The sequence below is a fragment of the Bos taurus genome, chromosome 6 (assembly GCF_002263795.3).
Source record: "Bos taurus isolate L1 Dominette 01449 registration number 42190680 breed Hereford chromosome 6, ARS-UCD2.0, whole genome shotgun sequence".
Taxonomy (NCBI): domain Eukaryota; kingdom Metazoa; phylum Chordata; class Mammalia; order Artiodactyla; family Bovidae; genus Bos; species Bos taurus.
The window spans coordinates 50005990-50033426 of record NC_037333.1 but is presented as its reverse complement, the minus strand read 5'-3'; the positions used below and the strand labels follow the sequence as shown (position 1 = coordinate 50033426).

General features: G+C 36.0%; 1 protein-coding gene across 9 annotated transcripts in view; it reads right to left on the bottom strand.

The window, feature by feature from the left end:
* PCDH7 (protocadherin 7) overlaps nucleotides 1-27437 on the bottom strand; it is a 473313-nt gene that overhangs the window by 396962 nt on the left and 48914 nt on the right. For 5 of the 9 annotated variants that reach the window (XM_059887484.1, XM_059887485.1, XM_059887486.1 and 2 more), the window contains exon 2: nucleotides 2200-2259. The exons of the other annotated variants lie outside the window; for them this stretch is intronic. In XM_059887484.1, coding sequence (XP_059743467.1) covers nucleotides 2200-2259 — 60 coding nt within the window. The remainder of the gene's footprint in view (nucleotides 1-2199; nucleotides 2260-27437) is intronic. 9 annotated transcript variants of the gene reach the window in all.

Below are 27437 nucleotides of genomic sequence, written 5' to 3'. Positions count from 1 at the left end.
ATTGATTATTGATATAATCACTATTCTATAGCATGGTGTTAATATTTCTAAGACATCAAAACCTAAGAATTAAGTTAATTTATTAGGAGTTAAGAATGCAAATGATTTTTAAATTGATAGTTCAGTCCAAACCCATCCTTTATGGGTGAGAGAGCTTAGTACCGGGTAATGCAAAAAAAGCACCCTCAAGTCTGGCTATTTTGCACCAGAGTAAAATTTGGCATCAAGCAAGACTCCTGACCCTGTTCAGGGTGCTATTCTCTAAACATTCTCAAATATATCTCTGTCAAACCTTTCTCTTTATCTTAAGTGGCTAAGCTCTTCACTTTCAAATTGTAAAGATGCAGAAAATACAGTTTAAAACCAGCAACACGAACATACTTTACATCTCATTTTAAGAGACTATTAAAAATACAGACATTTTATAAAGTAGACTTCTTTATTATTTTGGCCACAGAAAAATATTCAATACAATAGAATTATACAGCTTGTAGACTTATAATTTATTATAATAGCATAAAAAACAAAATCCCTGTAATAGTATAGATAGGGGACCAGCTTCAGTTGATTGTCACATAGAAAAAAGAGGTAAAAAATTTCAACTCTAAAGTTAATCAGTAATATAAAGAGAAATAAACATAAATACCAGCATACAATAGTTTCAAAATTATTATGGCACATAGTGACCTCAAAAAATACATCAATCTGTTTGAAACACTATCTTATCTACGTTAATGCACGGTCACTTGTATAATTCAGATTGAAAAAAAGTGGGGAAAAAATACATGTAACTTATTGGCATATTTAAAAATTAGAACACAAATATTTCCCCAGTCTCATCTGTAAGAGCAGCCGTGATTCACATTCTCTGTCGCTGAATAAAGAAATCTTAAGGAATATAGTAGGACTTTCCAACTGTCTTCAAACTGATTTCACAGGAGCCTACTCTCATTATTTTCAGACATCAGTACTATCTTAATTTAAATGACTCAATTGCATTAAATATTATACTTAATTGGAGAGCCTTTGCAGTAGTCATTCTATCTTCAGAACTGCTTCTTTTGTGAATAATAATCTTTAATATGATCATGACATATAGGAAATGGCTTAAGACGGTTTACTCTACCTCTTTACATTCTAGGTAACAAACCAAAGTGCAAATGTCAATCGTTAAGTTTTACCTTCTCCCACTGATACATACAGGCACACACACAAATGCATACATATACACTCACGCCCATACACAAATTAGACTTTAAACAGTATCTTCAATTGAGTAAGTAACTATAATGCAAAGAGTTATTTCCCACATGCAATTCACCTTTAATAAAATCTAAAAAGTCCTCCTCTGCATACCTAAATGCATAGGACCACAAATGTAAAAGGCCAGTTTCCTATTAAATAATGGCCGTACATTCCTATAACACTTAAGAAGGTTTACCCTAAATTCAATCAGAAATTGTATCAAATGTCTGTGAGATATATCCTGATCTTCTGCTTTTACACCATAATAAACTCTGTTTCAACAAGTATCAGATTGACCTAAATTTTATTTTCTCTTATGTCCATTAGTTTCTCATTTTCCCTGATTGGCAGTAGTATTTCTTCTTAGCCTTGTGAAATAGTATGGAACAAGCTAATTGTCTCAGAATTCAGTCCTGAGGTATACGTTTCCATTTTCTTTGTTGATCTAGCACAGGCTCAGGTGATTTCTACATAACGCATCCAATTAGTTCAAGCACGGCAAATAAAATCACATCTATAATAATTTCCATCTTATTAACTATAAAGAGTAAGTAAGAGGATATGTTTCTCCACTCTTTGCTTGAGTCCTTTCAAGTGCAAACCAAAGGAAAAGGATTTCCTGTTCTTTTCATACTCTTGAATGTGATGATATTTGATTCAGTGTCTCCATTGTAATTGATAAGATTGTAAAACCTCTCTCACATCCCTTCTTTATTCTATACTGAGAGTTTAATTTTCTTTTCCAGCTGTTTGCAGATTATAGTTTGCTTCCTTTTTTGCCGAGAATTTATTTTAAAGCCATTTTGTTTTCTTCCAAATCAGAGCTTCATTTTACTCAGCTAGTGGTCCTGCCCCTTGGGAATCGATTTCTTTTTACACAGGACTAATCCAGGTTTATTAGGATCCAACACCTTTAGTTGGAACAGTCCATGTATTTCACTTACGAGCACATACATTCATTTTACACGATTCCTCAATGTGGCCAGGGGGTTTCGTGGTCTGCACTGTATCCACCTATAAAAAATACAAAAATATATGTCTGCTTTACAGGGATGTGAGTAGGGTTTTGCTAGCCTAGATCCAAAACTTGGATGCATATTTTGGCTGATAGTATTCTTTCCTTCTTTAAGATGTATTTGTAGTGGCCATAACCTCTTTTAGAATTCATAGAGACATAACTGTTCCAGCTACAATGAACAATCCTAGGGCATCTACATCAATGCTATTGGCTAATCTCCTGGATTCCATCTTTGACAAGAGATATTTGCATGGTAAAAGAAACATTGAATTATTGTTTTTCAGGCTTTGAGTACTTAAAGGAGAGGGGCTGTCAGGGAAGGAAGTGTTGTTGGCTTTATTTATATTATGAATACAAATAAGAATGAAATGGTAATTTTGTTATCAGTTCTTTTACAATTTACTGTCCCTAAAATCTCTGGGAGGTGAGCTTGATCTGAATGTTCACATCCTTCAAAGTAGCTCTCTAGTCTCTAAATGCAATCATGGAAATCTGAGCATTTTACACATCATCAACAAATGGTTCACTGATTTATGGTCAAGGATGAACTATTAAAACTATCCCCTTCAAAAATATGACCAAAAAAGGTATTGTTTTTTACAAGTGAAAGTAATGATAATACTCCTTTAAAATGTTTTGGTGCCAATATGAGTTTTAAATAGTATTGAATATTTATTGCTTTGAATTTGAGCCTGACCAATAGTCTGATTTCTGCTTTCTGACAAAAAAATGCACAGAATATTGTTTCCAGTTTAATGATGCAACTGATGTCAGTAAAAGCTTTAATGAGTTTGAACATTGTCAAAAAGGATAATAAATCACTTCCATAAAATAAAAATGCTACAGTTCACTACCAAAAGAATTAGAATGTTTTAAGAATTAAAAAAAAAAAAATTAGTACTGTACCTAATTTCCAATGTCACAATGCATCAGCACATGAGAATCAAGGTTAGAAAAGAAGTAAATGAATTCTTTCACTGAATAATCAACTAACTCACATTTGAAAGTAAATGGAACAAAAAAGTAATGTCTAATTTAAAAATTGCTTATATTCAAGAGCATTTAAGATGCTTAAAAATTGTTCTGACTGCAGATTATCCGTATTAGCTGTATAAATTTAAGCAGCTTTAAAATGCCTTTAATTTATTAAGTTAAATTTTATCTTTTCTAGAAATAGCATATATTTTCTTTCTCTAGCAAGTTTTAAAACTTAGCATAATTTAAGATATTCTGGCCAATAACACACGGAAGACAAGTTTACCATGGAATCTATGCTAAGTGAGTTTTCATGATTTAGGTTGTAAGTTTAAGATGAACATGTGCTAAGTCGCTTCAGTTGTGTCCAACTCTTTGCAACCCATGGACTGTAACTCACCAGGCTCCTCTGTCCATGGGATTTTCCAGGCAAGAATACTGGAGTGGGTTGCTATTTCCTTCTCCAGAAGTTCTTCCCCACCGAGGGACTGAACCTGCATCTCTTATGTCTCCTTTACCACTAGTGCCATCTAGGAAGCCCTAAGATGAACATAGATTATCTAATCAGAACACCAATCATACACGACACTTGTCATTTAAAAACTGCTTTATACAAAAATGAAAACTATATATTTAAAAGTTTCAGATACTGGTTTTTATTTTCAAACCAATGAGAATGATGTAGCCATAATGAACAACTAGACTACATTAGATCATCCTGTTAGGTACTACCTATCATGGTTGTGCTAAGTTGCTCAGTCGTGTCTGACTCTTTGCAATCCTATGGACTGTAGCCCACCAGGCTCCTCTGTTCATGTGATTCTTTAGGCAAAGATATGGACTTCCCAGGTTGCTCTGTCGCTAAGTTGTGTTCGTCTCTTTGTGACCCCATAGACTATAGCCTGCCAGGCTCCTCTGTCCATGGGATTCTCCAGGCAAAGATATGTATATATATATATACACATACTGGAAAAGGCAATGGCACCCCACTCCAGTACTCTTGCCTGGAAAGTCCCATGGACCGAGGAGCCTGGTAGGCTGCAGTCTATGGGGTCGCTAAGAGTCGGACACGACTGAACGACTTCACTTTCACTTTTCACTTTCATGCATTGGAGAAGGAAATGGCAACCCACTTCAGTGTTCTTGCCTAGAGAATCCCAGGGATGGGGGAGCCTGGTGGGCTGCCGTCTATGGGGTCACACAGAGTTGGACACGACTGAAGCAATTTAGCATATACACATACATACATACATACATATATAATTATCTTTGTAAAGTTATTCACTTAACTGTTTCATCCTGTCAAGGCTACAGTGTAGTTTAGAAGAACAAACCTCATTTCCATGGTTTACTACTTTATTCTCAGTGTTGGGACATGGTTGTCTCTCAATAAAACTGCTCTAATGAATGAATACCTGTTGGAAATAGCTAGCTAAACAAATCACAATACTGGTCACATCACTGTACCACTTTTGTCTAATTTTAATATTTTGAAATCATGTTTTTGACTTTCTATTATTTGTCATATGATAGGTTATGAAACAGACATTTTTGAGCTGTATTGACATTCTTCATTTTATTATCATTTTATTTTACCCACTTTTTCTATATTTTTCAACTTGGCCTGTCCATTTAAAATTTCATTAATTTTCTCTTTTTAACCTTTTCCATATAACTGTCATTCTTTTCTTTCCTTAAAGGGAATATTCTATTTAAAATGTTCTGTAAGGTTTTCAATAAGTGAATAAGTAAAACAATAAAAACATAGGAAATCAGAGGCATCAAAGTGTTTCATCTTCTATTTTAAAGACTTGACATTCTTTTAAAAGCATACCCAAGAAACAGAATGCATTTACCACATTGCCATGAAACATAATGAAATCCTCTTATTAAAATATTACTGAGGAATAGAGCTCTCTCATGTCATAAATTAACTATGGAAGGGCAGGTTTCACGTTTGTGGTTTCAAGCTTTGATGCACTGAACAAATGCAGCTGTGCACTAATATTCACCTGTCACTAAAGCCAAGAAAGTGGATTCTTTCCTCACCATTAAAGATTCATGTTTAAAAACAAAAATGAGTACCTCAAATCACTTATTGAGCTCATGGAGAACTACTTAGGAATCACCATTCTGCAAACAGTCATTGATGAGGGTCAGGGTAGAAATGGATGTTACCAGGATTGGTTTGTTTTGATTTGAATCAGCTAATTAAAATGGCCCTGGAAGCAATTTTCACATCACTGCCCACTGAGGAGATAGGCTCCAGTAAATCAGACCAAACCAATCTTTCAGTCAGGTCCAATTCTGCTGAAGTTGTATAGACGCAGCTTTTGTCTTCCCCTTCCAGCCATTCTCTTCAATTTTTTTCTATCACCCAGGCAACAAGCCACACACACACACACACACACACACAAAGATGAAACCAAGCCATTCCTGGAGCACGTTTTACCAGGCCATCTCTATAACTCACTCAGTTTTCATTTCTTAATCAGACTGAAATAAGCTTGGAATTAATTATCAAAAACCATCACAAAATTGTAAAGCAATTATCCTCCAATTAAAATAAATAAATTAATTAAAAAATATTAGTAAAAAGTTAAATGATAAAAGCTTTGTTCTTTTCCAGATTTCTCTGGCCTTATCCCTGACTAGTGCTTGGAAAAGAAAGCTGAATTATGCAGAGAACAGGAATAAGATTCAGATTTAAGTACAAGAATACAATGAACACTCATACAAAGGAATAAACACTTTCTTAATAATTCTGAAAAAATTCCAATCATAAACAAGAAAATGTATATATTTTGAAAGGAACATGTATCTATTTTGTATTTATTTTTATTAGGCATGCTTCAAAACTAAGTCACACACCTACGTAATTGGTGTAGATTAAGTACAAGTGTCTGTTGAATGTGTTTGCATATAATTGGCAATATGTAAAAGATTCTATGAATATTCATTATTTTTTTCTCTGACTGATGTTAAGATCTAGGTGAAAGTAAAAGGCATCATGTAAAAAGTAAAGTCTATTCCATGACACAGAAAATGCAATTGATGGTAGTTTCTGCAATCTAGGAACAGAAAGTGGATTTTCATATTTTACAGCAAATGCATAATATCAGAGCTAAGTCAAGGGACAGCCATCATCAAGACTGAAAGTTTATTATTTAAAAAAATAATGGAAAATCATTTGAAATAGAAAGTGAGACAGAAGGTTAACATGAGATTTGGTGAATGGAGGACTATGAAGATAATTCTGAATGAATTATATGATCATGTTTTACTCCATTTTGACATATAAATGAGGTACCAAAACTCAAATTATAATTATTCATTACTATATCATCTGCATAGATGTTTATTACAAGATTGCACTTAATTATTTAACTTTCCCTCACAAAGTCCTTGTGAAGTCGCAATTATAAGTTTGCTCGTTTTACATATGAGGGAATTAAAGATCAGAGAGCTTAATCTTCTTATATAAAAATCACATAGATAATGGGAGAATCAGGGCCCCAAACCAAGACTTTGGTTATTAATCAAAGATTGTTCTTCCTCAGCATTATGTTTCTGGATAATTGTTTTTTAAATTTGACTTTGAATCTTTTAAAAATATACATATAAGTTATAACTGAAAATGTCTCTATTTTTGCCATTGTTTCAGGAATAAGCAAAACTATGCAAGCTTTCTATACTATTATAAATGAGTGTGTTTGAAATTCAGTTCTAGAAGCCTGTGTGTTAGAGTCAGGATTCTATCATAATTACTTAAATTTGTGAATACATAAGAAGCAACTTCAACATATCTGAAGGTTGTCTAAACTTACAAAAAAAAGAAAAACACAGAAAGAAAAGGAATAAATAAGACAAATTCCACCTAATCAAAGAAAGGGGTGTTTATAACCATTTACCTGTGTAATTGGAGAAGGAAATGGCAACCCACTCCAGTACTCTTGCCTGGAAATTCCCATGGACGGAGGAGCCTGGTAGGCTACAGTCCATGGGGTCGCAAAGAGTCGGACACGACTGAGCGACTTCACTTTCTTTTCACCCTGCATATATGGAGAAGGGAATGGCAATCCACTCCAGTATTCTTGCCTGGAGAATTCCATGCATGGTGAAGCCTGGTGGGTTAGTTACAGTCCGTGGGGTCGCAAAGAGTCAGACATGACTGAGCAACTAACACACACACCTGTGTAATAGTGCACACACACACACACACAAAGGTCATTCATTAGCACTGTTTAATTTACATTCTTTGGAAAAGAGGGCTTTTAAATGGTGAGTCAACCTCTGAATTGGCCATGGAAGGAAAGGGATTGGATAATATCATACCACTTCCACATCATAGGTAATTTGCTCTCACTACAGAATACGAATGATGTGGGCCCTAACAAAAAAGTGCCGTGGGTTGGATAGCCAAGCAATCAATATTTATTGACTGGCTGGCTGTTAGAATCATGGAATCTCAGTGTTAGAAAGAATGCCAAAGGTTACAGAGTCGAATCATGTGAAAGACATCATGGGAGGCATGGGGGAAATACAAAGAAACAAAAGTCACAGTCTTGCCTCTGAGGAAATTTTTATGTGTACAAATATATACGTATAAACAGATGATTAATCTTGAGGAGGAAAAGACAAGAACCCAGGAGGTAAAACTATGAGAGCTCTGAAGAGTGAGAAGAGACTATGATGGGGGAGGAGGAAGAGGGCTCCTGGACTAACTGAACCTGAGTTGGGTCTTAAAAGCCAGATAAGCTTGACATCTATGGAAATGAGGGAAAACTACATTCCAAGAAGAAACCTGTGAGGAAGATGGGTGGTGAAGTCAGGAGGCAGTAAGTGGATTTCCCTGCCGAAATCAGAGATTTCTGTAATTCCATTCAACTTCACCGCAAGCTGTTTTCTCTACTTAGATCAAGTCTACATATAAAAGGATGCAATGTAATAATTAAAAGCAGCAACAACAAAGCTGTCCTGAATATCCTAAATTAGAAATACAGACAAATTAAAGTAACTGTCAAAAGTCAGAGAGAGCAAAAATCGACTGTTTTTGTTAAAACTAACATAATTAAGTTTTTGAGGATTCTTGCTCTAGAACTGCCTATTTCTAAAGGTTAAATTGTGTATATCTTAATTCACAATTTTATTTTTTATTGTTTTACTTCTAAATGACATTTTAAAGGAACACTCTTTCTAAACAAGTGAGGGACGGGGATCAATTCAAACAGACTGAAAGTGAAAGTAGCTAAGTCTTGTTCAACACTTTGGGACTCCAAGGACTGTACAGTCCATGGGATTCTCCAGGCCAGAATACTGGAATAGGTAGCCTTTCCCTTCTTAAGGGGATCTTCTCAACACAGGGATCAAATCCAGGTCTCCCACATTGCAGGCATATTCTTTACAGCTGAGCCACAAAAGAAGCCAAAGAATACTGGAGTGGGTAGCCTATCCATTCTCCAGCTGCTCTTCCTGACCCAGGAATTGAACCAGGGTCTCCTGCACTGCAGGCAGATTCTTTACCAACTGAGCTACCAGGGAAGCCCTCAAACAGACTGCTAGGCATCAAGGAAACAAAAACACAAGACTGAACCTCAGCTTCAGTCTACTGACAAAACATGCTCCACCACAGAAGGGAATGGCAAGCTACTTCAGTATTCTTGCCTTGAGAACCCCATAAACAGTAAGGAAAGGCAAAAGGATAGGACACTGAAAGACGAACTCCATGGGTTGGTAGGTGCCCAATATACTACTGGAGATCAGTGGAGAAATAACTCCAGAAAGAATAAAGAGACGGGGCCAAACAAAAGCAACACCCAATTGTGGCTGTGACTGGTGAGGGAAGTAAAGTCTGATGCTGTAAAGAGCAATATTGCATAGGAATCGGGAATGTTAGGTCCATGAATCAAGGCAAATTGGAAGTGGTCAAACAGGAGATGGCAAGAGTGAACACGGACATTAATCAGTGAATTAAAATGGACTGAAATGAGTGAATTTAACTCAGATGATCATTAAATCTACTATTAAGGGCAGGAATCCCTTAGACGAAATGGAGTAGCCATCATGGTCAACAAAAGAATCCAAAATGCAGTACTTGGATGTAATCTCAAAAATGACAGAATGATCTCTGTTTCCAAGGCAAACAATTCAATACCAAGATAATCCAAGTCTATGCCCTGACCAGTAATGCTGAAGTTGAGTGGTTATATGAAGACCTACAAGACCTTCTAGAACTAACACCCCAAAAGATGTCCTTTTCATTATAGGGGACTGGAACACAAAAGTAGGAAGTCAAGAAATACATGGAGTAACAGACAAATTTGGCCTCGGAGTACAGAATGAAGCAGGGCAAAGGCTAATAGAGTTTTGCCAATAGAATGCACTGGTTATAGCAAACACCCTCTTCCAACAACACAAGAGAATACTACATATTACATCACCAGATGGTCAACACTAAAATCAGATTGATTATATTCTTTGTAGCCAAAGATGGAGAAGCTCTATACAGTCAGCAAAAATAAGACTGGAGGCTGACTGTAGCTCAGATCATGAGCTCCTTATTGCCAAATTCATACTTAAATTGAAGAAAGTAGGGAAAACCACTAGACCATTCAGGTATGACCTAAATCAAATCCCTTACAATTATAGAGTGGAAGTGAGAAATAGATTTAAGGGAATAGATCTGATAGACAGAGTGCCTGAAGAACTATGGATGGAGGTTTATGACATTGTACAGGGACAGGGTTTATCATTCCCAAGAAATTTTTTCATTCCCAAGAAAAAGAAATGCAAAAAGGCAAAATGGTTGTCTGAGGAGGCCTTACAAATAGCTATGAAAAGAAGAGAAGAGAAACGCAAAAGAGAAAAGGAAAGATATACCAATTTGAATGCAGAGTTCCAAAGAATAGTAAGGAGAGATGAGACAGCCTTCCTCAGTGATCAATGCAAAGAAACAGAGGAAAGGAATAGAATGGGAAAGACTAGAGATCTCTTCAAGAAAAATTAGAGATACTAAGGGAGTATTTCATACAGAGATGGGCAAAATAAAGGACAGACTATTATGGACCTAACAAAAGCAGAAGATATTAAGAAGAGGTAGCAAGAATACACAGAAGAACTGTACAAAAAAGATCTTCACGACCCAGTTAATCACGATGGTGTGATCACTGACCTAGAGTCAGACATCCTGGAATGTGAAGTCAAGTGGGCCTTAGAAAGCATCGCTATGAACAAAGCTAGTGGAGGTGATGGAATTTCAGTTGAGCTATTTCAAATCCTAAGAGATGATGCTGTGAAAGTGCTGCATTCAATATGCCAGCAAATTTGGAAAACTCAGCAGTGCCACAGGAGTGGAAAAGGTCAGTTTTCATTCCAATCCCAAAGAAAGGCAATGCCAAAGAATGTTCAAAGTACTGCACAATTGCACTCATCTCACATGCTAGGAAAGTAATGCTCAAAATTCTCCAAGCAAGGCTTCAACAGTGCATAAACTGTGAACTTGCTGATGTTCAAGCTGTATTTAGAGATGGTAGAGGAACCAGAGACCAAATTGCCAACATCCGCTGGATCACTGAAGAAGCAAGAGAGTTCCAGAAAAACATCTACTTCTGCTTTATTGACCACGCCAAAGCCTTTGACTGTGTGGATCACAACAAACTGTAGAAAATTCTTCAAGAGATGGGAATACCAGACCACCTGACCTACCTCCTGAGAAATCTGTATGCAGGTCAGGAAGCAACAGTTAGAACTGGACATGGAACAACAGACTGGTTCCAAATTGGGAAAGGAGTACATCAAGGCTGTGTACATCAACCCTGCTTATTTAACTTATATGCAGAGTACATCATGTGAAATGCTGGGCTGGATGAAGCACCGGCTAGAATCAAGATTGCAGGAGAAATATCAATAACCTCAGATAAGCAGATGACACCACCCTTATGGCAGAAAGTGAAGAAGAACTAAAGAGCCTCTTGATGAAAGTCAAAGAGGAGAGTGAAAAAGTTGGCTTAAAATTCAAGATTCAGAAAACTAAGACCATGGCATACAGTCCCATCACTTCATGGCAAATAGAAGGGTAAACAATGGGAATAGTGAGAGACTTTATTTTTTGGGGCTCCAAAATCACTGCAGATGGTGACTGCATCCATGAAATTAAAAGATGCTTTCTCCTTGGAATAAAAGTTATGACCAATCTAGACACTTTATTAAAAAGAAGAGACACTGCTTTGCCAACAAAAGTCCATCTAGTCAAAGCTCTGGTTTTCCTGTGGTCATGTATGGATGTGAGAGTTGGACTATAAAGAAAGCTGAGGACTGAAGAATTAATGCTTTTGAACTGTGGTATTGGAGAAGACTCTTGAGAGTCCCCTGGACTGCAAGGAGATCCAACCAGTCCATCCTGAAGGAAACGAGTCCTGAATATTCATTGGAAGGACTGATGCTGAAGCTGAAACTCAATACTTTGGCCACCTGATGTGAAGAACTGACTCATTGGAAAAGATCCTGATGCTGGGAAAGACTGAAGGCTGGAGGAAAAGGGGAACAGAGGATGAAATGGTTGGATGGCATCACCAACTCAATGAACATGAGTTTGAATAAACTCCAGGAGTTGGTGATGGACAGGGAGGCCTGGTGTGCTACAGGCCATGGGGTGCAAATACTCAGACACGACTGAGCAACTGAACTGAACTGACTGAACCTCAGGTTTTACAGTGCCAATTACATGTGGTCAAAGTTGACCATTCATGCATCTCCATTCTTAAAGCTCAGAATAAAATGTAAAATGATGTTAACTTAAGGTGTCATCATTATCCTCCTCAGACCATGGTATTGGCCACCTTTGGAAACAAAAACAGAACTGGCTAGTATTCATGTGCCAAAGCAATAAGTCTCTGGAGAAAGAGACTAGATGTAACAAGAAGGTGAAATGAATAGCAATCTTGGCTGTTCTTAAATGCCACTTAAATGCAATTATGTGCCCCAAACACTGAGTCTACTTTGCGATCCTTAAACACTCACAGAGGGGAGTAGAAACCAGCCATCAAACACTAGAAAGTGTTTCTAGATGATGGATAAAGTTACTAAGAGTCATATACACTACCAGGGAAGTGAAGGTAATGTCCAATGAGTTTTAACTGTCTTGAAAAAGTTAATGTGCAATAGGACAATACTACAAAATCCAACCAACCAGTTTCTTGCTCATGAAAGATAATATTAAAAGTGTAAGAACTGGCACCATGTTTGTAGTTCAGTTGAGTTCAGTCGCTCAGTTGTGTCTGACTCTTTGAGACCCGGTGGACTGTAGCATGCTAGACTTTCCTGTCCATCATCAACTCTCGGAGCTTTCTAAGTTGAATATACTTCTCTTTTAATGTGGTTTGTGGTCGATTGGCTTTAAAAAATCTATGCTTTCTGATCATTAGAAATGTCTAGGAATGTTTTTTACAAATACTTTCAGAAATACTAAGTGGTGATGATTTAAGGACTGACATGAGTATATTAGCATAATGACTTTTAGGACATAAAAAGATATTATATCAGCAACTAATACAGAAATACAATTTCAGAGATAAGGAACTCACCTGAAACCACCCTCTACCAAATTATTCATTTTACCAGTGATAACACTGAGGCCCAGGGGGATGACAAGACATTTAGTATAACACTGCAACTTTAGGATTAAAACTAAATGCTCTCGCTCCCAAATCAGTAGTTTATTTCCACTTAATTTATGAGAATTACATCTCAAAGAAATATAAAACTGGGAGATGAGATTATTTAAAAACCAAGCAGCTCTAATTTCAGGACAGTTCAGTTGTGAAATGCAGGGAAGACATACAAGTTAGATAGACTTATTTTTAATTTACAATGGACTTTGCACTCATAATGTCAGTGGGTTCATCAAAAACAACCAATGGCAATTATATGATAAATACGAAAATGAGATTCTTTGTAACAAAAATGTTTCTGTGTGGGCTAAGTTACAGAATCTCTTTTTCTTTTGAAACACTTGAAAAATCTTAAGAAATTAATAAAAATTACTTTAAGTCTAGCTTCTTTATAGCTTCATTTCAAATTTTTTTGGGATGGTTCCAATCAATATTGCATAGAATTTTTTAATATGCTTTGTATGAAAAGGACCGCAAATCTTACACTTTAAAATAGGTCACAAGTCTTAAGGAACTTAATAAAAATGCAATACGGTGTTTTTAACATAGAAAAGATTATTTGCTTCTTTTTTGCTCCTTTGTCTTATACGTTCAGTGTGATATATTAGTTTAATTAAAGTCTACCAAATTATCATAAGGATTTTATGTGCTGCAAATAATTGGCTTTGTTCTCGTCTCACTTTTTCTTAATGGGAGCAGAACACTCTTTCTTTCTTCTTCTTTTTTTTTTTTTTAAATGATACTTAGTAAAAGATACCAGAAAATTACAGGGACGAAAAGTTAAATGAGGTGCCTAATGAAGTGACCTTTGTCATCTTGGACATGAAATAAAATTAAGCCTGCACTAATGCAATGAACATAAGTCAATGTTTTCAAAGAGTTAAGAGGATAGGTAATATTATGGCTCAGGGCCAAATCGTACCAAGAATCCTTCCATACATAAAAATGACAATCCTATTAATATGAAAAGCTGATAGGCCCTAAAATGAAGTAAAATATATAAATAGATCATGTAATAAGATTTTTTTATGGAAGCTATAATGAATCAATCTTTTTCATGGGACAGATTTAGGTGATAATCCAGATAAAGCATATTATCAGATACCTATTTGCTAAGAGACAATTTAAGCATGTAAGTGAACAGAGAATTAACAAATGTGGCATATTAAATCAAAGTTGTTTCAGAGAGTAACAATACTAACATAACCATTCTTGCCATAGTTGAGTGGGAACAAATTATAGTTAAAACATACAGTCATTGACAAGACTACTATCTCTAACAGTAGCAAAACAAAAAACAGAATGACCTATGAACAGGAAATCAATTAACTGACTACTGTATGAAATCTAAAAGATGGAAATTATGAGTGACTTTCTTATAGCATAATTCTTAAAGTGTGTTAAAGAATATGTGTAAGATATGAAAGATAATCAGCAGTGCTTCTTTTGTTAGAAGAAAAAATGTGATCACTATTCATCTACCATTGTCTTTAAAGAAACATAATCTATATATTATGGACTTCCTGAAAAATTCTGAGCTTTTAATTTGTCCTCTGAATTACTTTTTGTTTAAAATATGCTTCTATCCCTGGCTTCATAATATGATAAGTGTTTTCAATTGCTAATAATAACTAACACTCTATTGAGTGTTTACGAGATCTCAGGCTAATGCATGCAGTCCCTAGGAAGTAGATAATATTATTAACCCCACTTGACAAAGAAGGGACTCGAACAGAGAAATTAACTTGCTTAAAACACAGTTCTAAAAATGGCAGTGCTGGAATTTTAAACCCAAGAAGTCTCATCGTTGTGTCTCTGCTTTTAACTGACTACTCTCTACTGCCTGTCTAGTGAAACAATTGTTCTGAAAAGTAGGTTTTTATCAAATTTGCTATACCTTTTCAAATATACTCAACAACATTTTTTCAGGTAGAGTGTTATTGCATTTTTAATAGAACCAGAAAATGTTTAGCATATCATTTTAGGTTTATTAAAACTCTCTCATTCTCTTTCTCTCTCTCTCTCTCTCACACACACAGACATGCAAACAAACACACAATAATAATTACTTTATTACATTTCTGAAGAACACACAACAGGTGTACATAATGTTATACTCAGATGGTGTTAAGCCAGGAGATTTCTTTTTTCCCTTCTTCATAAAGCCAGACTATGTATTTTTAAAATCCCATGACCTCAGAATGTGCCTAAAAGAATGAAGCAAAGAAAATGATAGTCTACCCACCCTGTGATACATGTTTTTATTTTGATTTTTTTAATATAAATTTATTTATTTTAATTGCAGGCTAATTACTTTACAATATTGTATTGGTTTTGCCATACATTGACATGAATCTGCCACGGGTGTACATGTGTTCCCCATCCTGAACACCCCCCACCTCCCTCCCCTGTGATACGTGTTTTTAAAGTAATTCTCTAATTGGTTGTCTCAGAAGGAACATTGCTAGGAAGGAGTGCTTCTTCAGAGAGTGCACATGCATATTTTGAATAGATATACCTGATTTACTCCATTTGTTTTAAGCCAAAGAGTGAAAGGGAATCTTTGACAAAACTGTCATCTTTAAAACACAGTGATATTTCATTTTCCCCTTCTGCACTATTTAGATTGTCTGGAACTGAAATGCTTCCAGCGGCTCCTGTGTCCAATTTTTCAAAGCTGTCACTTTCTAGAAATCTGCTTAAGCAAAATACTTATGCTGTTAAAAAACAGAACAAACATACATTATAAAATACGTTCTATTCTTCTTTGCAGGTCAAAGTCTTCTTCAAGAATGCAAACTTGGGAGAAAATGTGAAAAGAAATTCAAAGATGACTATGATAGATTAGTGAAAGTCAATGAATCTGGTGTACCTCTGATTAGTTTCTAGAGATACACCTGGACTTAGCTCAGTAGAGTTTTTCCACACAATAATCATATAATCAAAATGTTATTTTCAATGCATACATGAAAGGTCATTAAACTGAAAAAGAACAAATACAGAGGAAAATGGGACACTAAAAGATGAACATGGTTACTCTTCCTCAGATCATGTCTATATCAAGCTATTATAATGTTCTTGTCAACCTTCCACGTCCCAGAAGTTAACAAAAAATTGTCAAGCATTATACTTGTTAGACCTCTGGCCTCTCTGAATTGTGCGCATCATAACTCACATCCTCTAGTACCTGACTATGTGACAGCACAGTGTAACAATATGCAAAATAATGATGATAAGAATGGTGTGAAAGGCAATCAAACTTTTGTTATCAGCACGGGACTTCCAAAATGTGAGATGAAACATATTTTGAAAAGGTTCAGTCATCCTCACTTGAATATTACTCAATATTCTTAGCACAGAGTATACTTCCTTTATTCACACATATATACATACTTTAAATTGTCTATATATAGATATGCAGAGTATATGTTTATCACATGTGGACCTTTGTCTCCTGGATGCATGATCACACACTTCTGGCTTAATTAATCTTTCCAAGTTTATGCAGTAAAATTACATAAGACTTACAATTCTTTCCATTGCTTTAAAAAGCTAGTCCTCAGCAAAAGCCAGGACTGCTTATGGTGTACAATCTGAAACCCAATTCTCTCTCGGCACTTTAACACTAGATCTGTCACCCTTTAACACCACAAAATCAATACCCTGGAATGTCATGGTTCTCTGATGGCCCACAAAGTCAAGGCGTGATCAATTTCAACTTCCTTACTAGACAGAAATAGACTTAGACAAATAAAAAAGATTTCATTCAAGTTAAATTCAATAAAACAAAGGAATAAAGGTAGAGAGAGTGCTGTTAGAATTCAGTCGAATAAATTTTCACTTAAATTTAGATCCATTTTAAATCCAACTAAATTGCATACTCAGCCAAAAGATATGTATCGGAAATTAAAAGAAGCTTAGAATTTACTGCATTCCCTAGATTAAGAAATGCTATCAATTAAATGTGTGTGTATATACACGTGTTTCTTTCACTGCATTAGTTAATAAACAGGAGGGAAAGGATGGGGTCTGAGTTTACCTAGAAAACAGGGTAATTTTTGGCTTCAGTGGCTCAGTAAGAATAAGAATCTTGTCTTTCTTGTTATAAACTGTATACCCCATATTGAGAACAGTCCAAGACACAGAGTAAACCCTTAGTAAATATTTGATTAGAATATGAAAATCTATGCATACATTAAATATAATCTGATACATAAACTTAACTGAGGGCAAAACCTCTTTCTTATTCACTGCCATATCCCTGGCCTCCGTAGTGCTTAGGGTGTAACAGGCACTAAATAAAGATCTGCTGATTTGAAAGTCTAGAGAACACCTCCTGTTTTACTGGTCAATTTCTAGCACTTTAACTGAAATTTTAGAGTCGTCATTTCAGGATCATTTTCATTTTTCTGTAACAAACACTTTATATGTCAGCAGTTTTATTTTTCTCCTAAATTTGAACATATAAAACACAAAGATATTATTTTAAAATGCTTAGAAAAAGCCAGGCCTGAGAGTCAGGGACATGGAGTGCATTTTAGGTTCACTCACTTGCCAGGCAACTTTGCCTTCCCAGGCTTCTGTCTCATCTATAAAATGTAAAAGAGGGACAGAGGGAGAACAGGATGATTCTCAGGTGACCTCCTGGGAATATGCAGGAATGTAAACTCGTGGGTATTTGTAGAGCTATGGATTTAAAAAAAAAAAATCAATGAAAGGGGCTCTACAGGTCAGAGCAAAACAGGACAGTGATCCTATTAAGAAAGTTAAAAGAAACTGGAGTCATTCAGTTGTTCAAAGAAAATGCTGAAAATGCCCAAGTGAAGTAGACCAATACGAGAGGACTCACAGGCATGTGGCACCCAGAGCTGAGTTACTGCTTTCTGGTCCCTTAAAGCATAGGGTGTAGTTTGGCTCAATCTCTTGTCTTCCTGCATCATCAAAACTAGAAAGAAAAATATTCACTCCCATCTAGCTTTCTTCTAGGGGAAGCCATGTGACAAAATGTTGGCCAACAAAATACAGAACAGACAGCAAAAGAGACACTGATGTATAGATCAGTCTTATGGACTCTGTGGGAGAGGGGGAGGGTGGGAAGATTTGGGAGAATGGCATTGAAACACGTATAATATCATGTATGAAACGAGTCACCAGTCCAGGTTCAATGCACGATACTGGATGCTTGGGGCTGGTGCACTGGGACGACCCAGAGGGATGGTATGGGGAGGAAGGAGGGAGGAGGGTTCAGGATGGGGAACACATGTATACCTGTGGCGGATTCATTTCAATATTTGGCAAAACTAATACAATATTGTAAAGTTTAAAAATAAAATAAAATTAAAACTGAGCTGAAACAAAAAAAAATAAAATACGGAACAAAGTCCTTGGGGAGGGACTCATTCTTAGGAGAGAAAGGAAATGGAATCAAGGGAAGTTGTTCCTTTTCCTTTTTGTCCCTCTTTCTTCTCCTAATCTGAAACAGGGACAGAGTGCCAGGAAAAGCAGCCATCAACTTGGGAATATGAAAAGGAAAATAAAACCTAAGAGATGATGGTGCAAGAGAATAGCCGTACCATGATTCCTCAGTAAAACTTGCTGACCCACAGCTTCCTGAAACTTATTATAGGGGAAAATAAGCCCTTCACTTAACCATGATTAATTTATTACTTGCAGCTAAATGCATTCTTAAGTGATGTATCTGCTAAGGGGAAAATCATAGAGAAGGATTATCCAAAAAAAAAAAGAGGGGGATGGATAAGAAAAAAAAGAAAAAGAAGCTATGACTATAAGGGCTCCCATGATTACACACCAAATACAGGTTATGAGTCTGCAACTCCATCTGATCAACTGCCATGTTTCATATATATGTTTCATATATATATATATATGTTTCATATATATGTTTCATATATATATGCCATGTTTTTATATCACTGATACCCTGTAAAAAGGAGGCAACTTTTATGTTTAAAAGGCTCTAGAGCAGGAATCAGAAGATGGGCTTGAACTCTGACTCTGTCACATAATAACTCAGTTTTAGCAAAAGTGTTTTAGAATAAAAATGGAAATCACAACATTTCATTGATGAAGTGATTGTTAGGATTAATATGATGCATGCAAAGACACTTTAAATGCACAGTGTTTTACTAGTAACTATTTTCATGGGATGATGCAAGTGAAACGCTTAGACACAGGTTCTGGCATAGACTAAGTGCTTATTTATTATGATCATTGTTATTATTTAATATAATCTACTCATATCTTCTCTAGAATATCTTGCTCATGACCTTGTTCCTGAGGCATGGCTGACTGAAAAAGTCAGATCTTAAGCGAGGCACAGCCAGAGTTTCTCTAGCAGGCATTTGAAATTGGTACCGAGAAAAGTTACTGGTCTTGCTGCAGGTGGGCATGTGGCAGGCAAATTAAAGAACTATGGAACTGTCAGCCATGGTTTATCATCTAGAGTAGAAAAAGATAAAAGGATCATCTCCAACATAAGAAGAAACATGTGGATGCACAGAAAAGACAGATGGAGAAAGAGAGAAAAGGAGAGAGGGAAGAAAGAAAACAGGGAGGGAGGAAGAGAGGGGAAGTGAGGAAGAGGGTGAGAGAGAGCATGAGCACAGATGCTGGTGGTATTGAACTTAGAATACATTTATGAAGATTGAGATCCACATACTTCTATTTTACATAATATATTTTAAGCTGGTTTCTCTTACTGACAATCAAAGAAAGTGAAAGTTCCAGTTGCTCAGTTCTGTTCAGGGACTGTAGCCCACCAGGCACTTCTGTCCATGGAATTCTCCAGGCAAGAATACTGGAGTGGGTAGCCATCTTTCTCCGGGGGATCGTCTAGACCCAGGGATTGAACCCAGGTCTCCTGCATTGCAGACAGACTCTTTACTATCTGAGCCACAAGGGAAGCCCCAGCAACCAAAGAATGCTAACTAAATAAATATATTTGTTTTAGTTTTAGCATTGAAACATATTATCAAGTTAGTTGTAGAAAATCTGAATCTATAAAAGCTGTATAAGAAAAGGTCACACATAATCCCCTTCTGTTTCTATGATTTGTTAGCTCTATGATTCTATGATAAAATTTCATGAAGAATTTTATAAAATGAAATTTTATACAATTCAAAACAGAAAATAGTTTCTATTTATTTATGATTCCTGATAGTTGCAATCATTAAAGAAAATAGGAAACTAGTTAAAGTCTTAAGGCTATATAATATTTTCTTGAAATTTTTAATCTGGTGTCTTCTTGCAAAATAATGTCAAATGAAAAATCACATTTATGTATACAAGAAGCTTTCCACTTCCCTCTCCTGTGAACAGCAAACAGCCAGAATAAGAAAATGCAGATTTTAGGTGCCAGGAAAACAGAACTGACAACTTCTAAACCCTCCCCGACAATTTAGAGAATGCTGGGATCCTCTGAGTATATCAGGGATCCAGACCCTAGAATGGGTTTTCTGAAGGTGTGTACAACCAAATTGCTAAATGCTTTTGGATGGAGTCCCAGAATGCAAGAGCTCATGTGTACAGTTTGTTTTGTTTTGTTGACAATAAAGAAAAACTCTTGGGTTTCACTATAATCCTGGTTTAACAATAGTCGTTTTTCAGATGTAGGGCTGTTCAAATATGGTCAGCTCCATGTAGTTAGGACAACATTTTGAATTTGTTCAAAGTAAGAAGAGATTAGGTATGAGAAATACAGCAAAATATTTCCATCTGGTAGTAATAAATAGATCAAAAGTGTCCTGTTTAAGACATTCAGGTACCTGGTTTTGTCAGTGAAATCTTAGCCTTCAATGGAGAGAAGTTTAATGACATACCTTTCCAGAACAGAGAAGACCCATATTTAGAGTGCTGATACTTTAAATTGTCACAGCTCAGATCTAAGCCACCTGCTCACTAGTGGGATTCAGTGGCAAAAATAATAGTGATATAGAGTAAGCCTATATAAGCTTTTAGCATACATAGTTTCTTTAATAATAAACATTGAAGTGTATGCTGATTTTTTAAAGACACATTAAAGACAATTTATATTTCCCCCTTACAATGTTGTTCATTGTATAATTTCAACAATAAACAATGAGATTTTTTGATAATTATTAAATGAAGTTTTCATTCAGTTTTCCAGTTTTTCAGTGAGGAAACTGCATTTCATTCCTACTTTTTTAAATAGGAATTTTGACAGGCTTCTAATTAATAATCATCTGGAGCACAGTTTATAACTTTAATTATAACTTCTACACTATAAGAGAAGTTAGCGTGACGTAGACACTCAATTAGTATTTACAGGGTGAATGAATCTATAAAAAAAGAAGAATATATGCTATAACTAAGCACTCTATTCCCACCTGAGTTTCATATTTCTCTTTCCATTTGCTTTACCTGAAACAGTTTCCATAACAAACGCATTGGGTAACAGGGCTAAGACACTCAACACTGTTTTGTTTTTTTTTTGTTAAGAAGCAGGAAGTCATAAACCAATTTCAAACCACAGTCCCATAAGGAAGGAAATCTGCCAAAAGACATGAAAGCTATAATGATTTATTTCTTGAAAGGAAAGAAAACCTGATGGGCTATTTCAAGCAAGGGCAACTGGAACTTGGTGCATTAGCAGTTATCTGTGGGATCTACTTTTAGAACAGATATTCCTTGTTTGAAAGCAGAGCATAAAATGATGTTAATCTGTACGTGGAGGAAGCTGTTCATGGCTCTTTAATCAGAGCATGGTGTACTCGAATTATCTGTCCTTCCATTTTCAACTCAGAATACCCACAAAGTCTGCACCAGCAGCTATTAGGAGTACTCCACTCTCAATAAATTCACTGGAGTTTTGCAAGTACAAAGCCTTCAGGAATGAACACTTCAGAGTAAATTTTAGCTGCATAATCAAGAATATGGCCGAAATTGCCAATCAATGGTGCAAAGCACAAATAATCAAACTTTAGATATAGAAAAGCCCTTTATGGACTAAATATATCCACTATGCAATCTATCCCTGACTTTGCAGGGAGGCTCACCTGAATACTAACAATCAAAGCTATCCAAATAAATTCCTGCTGAAAAGCGACCTCTCAGCTAAAGAGAATTATGTAAGATAAAAATGAAGAGGGAAAAAATGCCATTATATATTTAAATAATCTCATTTTGCTGTTATTTAAACTTGAAAGCAAATAAAACTCACACTATGGGAGATCTTCACATACTAAGACATTCAAAACGGGATGAGCAACATGTAAAAGGACCCTAATAAGCTTAACAGAGTGTACCTTAAAACAGAAACATCTCAAAGTTAAGAATTATGTAACAGTAAGAAGTGCAACTAAAGGGAAAACATAGCCAGGGAAAAACTTCATTTTGAGCCACGACCTGAGAAGGCAACTCTTAAAGCCAAATTGAGGCTTATCAGACAAATATATGCATGCCAGGCAAGCAGTGAAAAAAACCCAGGAAAGAATATCAACACAGATGGGAACGAGATAGCTGACTTGCAGGAAACCATGCGGAGTGACAGCTCGGCAGTATCTCCACACCTGAGCTGGCAGCAGGGCCTGTGGGGGCTGTGCCTCAGCCAAGTCCGCGGGGGCCTTAGGCAGATGTGGCTTGGCACTGGGAGCAGTATGCACAAAGTCCTGACCCTACAAGCCTGCAACTCCGCGAATGGGGTCTCAAAAAATATGTAAAAATCAAAACTCACTAGGGGACTCATCAATACTTAACTAGATGCAAATTATACTTCTATTCAGGGGAAACATTAGAAGGGAAAAGTCTGCCAATAATTGCTATGAAAACATTTATCTGACCCTGATCCATGTTGCTCACCAGATTCAATTATTTTAAATAATGTATGAACATGGAAACAAAATCATTGCTAATCAATATTAGATTGATTTTGTTGTAAAAAATTTACATTTTTGAAAGTTACCTGAAACTATCATTATCTCCTAAATCTGACTTAAGAATCTGATTTAAATAAACTTAAGAAATTTATTTTAAAATAATGTATTATTTCTATTTGTTTTTACAGCAAATACCATCACCTGTTTGCCTGTAGTTGTATTGCTAAACACAAGTCCTTCTAGGAGAGGTTTCTAGTTAATTTTAAAAACACAGGAGGAAAAAAAAAAACACAGGGGAAAGAGCAGAATAAGAGAAATTGGAAATCAAGTCAGAAGTAAGGTGGAAAATGTATGATATACCCATCAGCATCTGGTTAAATAAATTTACTGACATCATAAACAGCAAAATTGTTTGCACAAAGAACTTTTCTCTTACGTGAAAACTTCCTACTCTAAAACTTTCACTCCATTGTGATATTTATTGAGTGCAATTTCCTGCTTTAGGATGACTGAACTGCAGGGAGTTAATCTCGATTCAGGCTGAGGTCTTCCTGTTCACATCTTTGCAAGTGGAGCTTCCTGGGGAAGCTGAAAAGGAACCAAATGTTTCACAGCTGAAGCTCTTCACCTGACTTTCTCTTTATGACATAATTTATTTATTTTTTACAGTTCTGAGATTTCTGGTATTAAGCTAATGAAAGATGAAGATGTAAACATACTACTTAGAATATCTTGTATCTAGTAAAAATATATTCAACTGTGGAATTAATAAATTCAGAGACTGAATAAGTTAAAATTGCTAGACCTTTAAAACTTCCATTAGAGTTATTGCAATGGCAGCCACATATTTATATCTACTAAGAATCTTTTATCCAAAATTAGCACAAAAACTATTTAAAAAAAATTATTCTCAGTATCATATTGTTAAGGTACAATGATGATTAAAAGCTTGTTAAACAATCTTCTCCAATGAAGTGGATATCATTTTCAACTGATAAAATTATAGCAACGTAGGATGGAAGGTAAGTTACCTAGATTATAATTTTGCCAGCTACTTTAATGGTTTTAGTGTACCAGGGCTTGAATTTTCCCTTCTGCTGTTATATATTTCAATGCAATAAGAAATAAGGATTAATGGGCAATACAAAGGTTTTTCTGAGAACTTTAATTCTCTCAAGGTTCGAGTTCAAAGTTGAAAGATAAATACCAAATTCTACCTTACCAGTAAGATTTGACATAAATTCTAAAACCGTTTTTTACTCAGTACCTCTTGGAGACTAAGGGTTTCCTGATTGTTAGCTGAGCTACTAATATTCATGTGTGTGTGTGTGTGTGTGTGTGTGTGCAGTTGTGTCCAACTCTTTGCAGCCCCATGGACTACATAGCCTGCCAGGCTCCTCTGTCCATGGAATTTTCCAGGCAAGAATACTGGAGTGGGTTCCCATTTCCTACTCCAGGGGATCTTCCTTACCCAGGGATCAAAACTGTGTCTCTTGTGCCTACTGCATTGGTGGGTTGATTCCTTACCATTAGCACCACCTGGGAAGTTCTGAAGATTCATAGCCCCAAAGAAAGGAAGATTTTCACGAGTCCAAGATTTTTTTACTAACAAACTTTAACAGTTCTTACTGTGATCTCTTTCTCTTTTAAAAATGTACCTTAGACTTCTGCTAGCAAAAGGTCTCCAATTGGCTGGAATATCCAACAGATACTACCCTGTTCTGTGAAGTTAACTGTTCAGTATTTTCTCGGAGGCAAGATTACCACTTGAAAAATCATCAGCAATCACTTCCTGTCTTTTTCCCTAGGGGTTCCTACTAACTAAAGGTTAATCATCCATGTTCTTATTTAGCTCTTGAGTTCCGATTAGATCATAGTTTATAAAGTGGATGACTGCAGACTGCTAATTCTTACCTGACAACGCAGTGAACAAATACAACATATTCAGGAAATATGTCTTATTTTTCATTTTAACAAATCCATACCTGACTATTGCATCATTAAATGTAAAATCATGCTAAGTTTGGCTGCTCAGGAAAGAGATACTGATAAGATTTAAGTAGCCACATGTTATTCCCAATACTGTGGGGATTTGTACTGGCTAAGTTATTTACAACCAATTATGTTTTGGCTTCCTAGTAGCTCAGTTGGTAAAGAACCTGCCTGCAATGCAGAAGACCCCCGTTCAGTTCCTAGGTTGGGAAAATCTGCTGGAGAAGGGACAGGCTACTCTCTCCAGTATTCTTGGGCTTCTCTGGTGGCTCAGATGGTAAAGAATCCACCCACAACTCAGGAGACCTGGGTTCGATCCCTGGGTTGGGAAGATCCCCTGGAGAAGGGAAAGGCTACCCACGCCAGTATTCTGGCCTAAAGAATTCCATGGACTGTACAGTCCATGGGGTCACAAACAGTCAGACCGGACTGAGTGACTTTCACTGTCACTAATATAAAACTTGATACGACATTATGAAAATGTTTCAGATGCAGGCTAATGTCAATAACAATGTATTATAGGTCAAACTTACCCAACAAACACTGAAAAATAATTTAATGAAATATTTGAAATTATTAAATATTTTTATACATATTTCTTTTCCCTTGGTGCACCTTCTCTTCTTAATATATATTTATGCATCTGTTTAAAACTGAAATAAAATAGGATTGAATAGTTTCAAACTACTGCAATTTGAAGAGAATGTAATGAAAATGGCAATAATATAATAAAAATGAATCAGATATAATATTCTAGAAAATCATTTTTTGGTAATTTTTACCACAAATATTAATAAAATACAAAAGAGAGGTTTTTTTTCCCCTAAATGAGCCATTGTTTTACTACTTTATATATAATTGGTCCTCTGCATTTGAGATTTTATATAACAAATATTTCAACAAATAACATTATTATATAATATCTGTAAAAACAGCCATGTCTCAGTTAAGTAAATTTAAAAACATGTATTTTCCCTTGATACAATGAAGCAGTTATTATAAAACTTATATTTCAAATCACGTAATGTTATCACTTAGCACATCACAGTCTTGTCAGGTCAAATCAGTTTGCAAGTTAAATATTACAAAAGAATAAAATAGCACCAAAATTTGAATTTTAGTTGCCCTTTTAAAAAGTGTATATAAAATTCTCTAATATTTCTGATTGTTGCAAAACTTACAATACACGTAGCATTTAATAATTAAGGAGGGGCTTTTCAGATTCATTTCTTTTTTTTCCTGCATGTAAAGGAAAAGATCCCACTGGTATGGAGTCCCCTGTCACTCTTTTCTGTGACGTCTTTCCTAAGCCCACTAGTGTCTCTAAACAGGCGTCACTGGGTTCCCTTCCGGCCTCAAGGGAGTTTGGCTCCTCCCAGCTCCCTCCCAATTATAAATATGTAGGCTAGATAATTGACCCACCCTTTTGACTGCTGCATTGTCTAAATGGAGCTGACTGCCTCCTACTAAACCACTAATAACAGGTAGGAGAGGAAGTACTAATTAATCAGCTTGAATATCTGAAGTCATTATTGACTCAAATCCTTTGATACCTTCTTTAACTCTCCCAACTTTTAAACTCCCACCCTCTATGGTACCTGCACACCTCACATTCTGCTTAAACAGCAAAGCATTTAAAAAATAAATAGAATTTGCCAAATATATATATATATATGTGCACATATGCATATTTAAGTTCCTTTTTTTCGCATCCTAGTTTTACCAATCAGATCCTAAAATTTAAATACTTGTAAAGTCTAGAAAATACAATAGTGAAAATAAAGAAAACCTTATCCCCTTGGTCCACAGAGCATCTGTTCACGCCAATGTTTCCATCAGAAGTATAAGAGAAGCTCATGAAAGTGCACAATCAGAAAAAGCTGAACCTTAGACAAGAAATTCTAAAGTTACTTAAAGTTGCTGCTGCTGCTGCTAAGTCGCTTCAGTCGTGTCCGACTCTGTGCGACCCCATAGACGGCAGCCCACCAGGCTCCCCCAGCCTTGGGATTCTCCAGGCAGGAACATTGGAGTGGGTTGTCATTTCCTTCTCCAATGCATGAAAATGAAAAGTGAAAGTGAAGTCACTCAGTCATGTCTGACTCTTCGCGACCCCATGGACTGCAGCCCACCAGGCTCCTCTATAAATGGGATTTTCCAGGCAAGAGTACTGGAATGGGGTGCCATTGCCTTCTATGTTACCTAAAGTTTCCAAGTCCTAAAGATACATTCCAGAATGTAAAAACATAGAAAAAAATTAGTGTGTTAAAAATGATAAAGAAAAATCTCTGTGAGGATAATTTATAGCTTCTATTCCAGGCTACAAGGTTATGATCATTAGATATAAAGCCACCAGATACCATGGAAAAGAGGTCTTTCTTGCTCTTAAATTTAAGGTTGCAAAATGGGATTTGTATATCAAAGGAGGAGGGTTTTCAAGTTGGCTATCTAATATCATGGCTTTATCATTCCAGGTAGGTTTCAGGAACAATGTGCAGGAAATGAGACACCTGAATACATAATTGTCACTTAACTTTCCATCTTACTTAGACTCAGGTACCTGAATCCATTCTAAGTGTCTGCAGACCTACTCCCCTTTCCCTTAACTGGCCTCTTAGTTACAAAGAAATTCCCCAAGCAGATCATGTATGCAAGTATACAGATAAGAGACCAAACAGTTAATCAGGT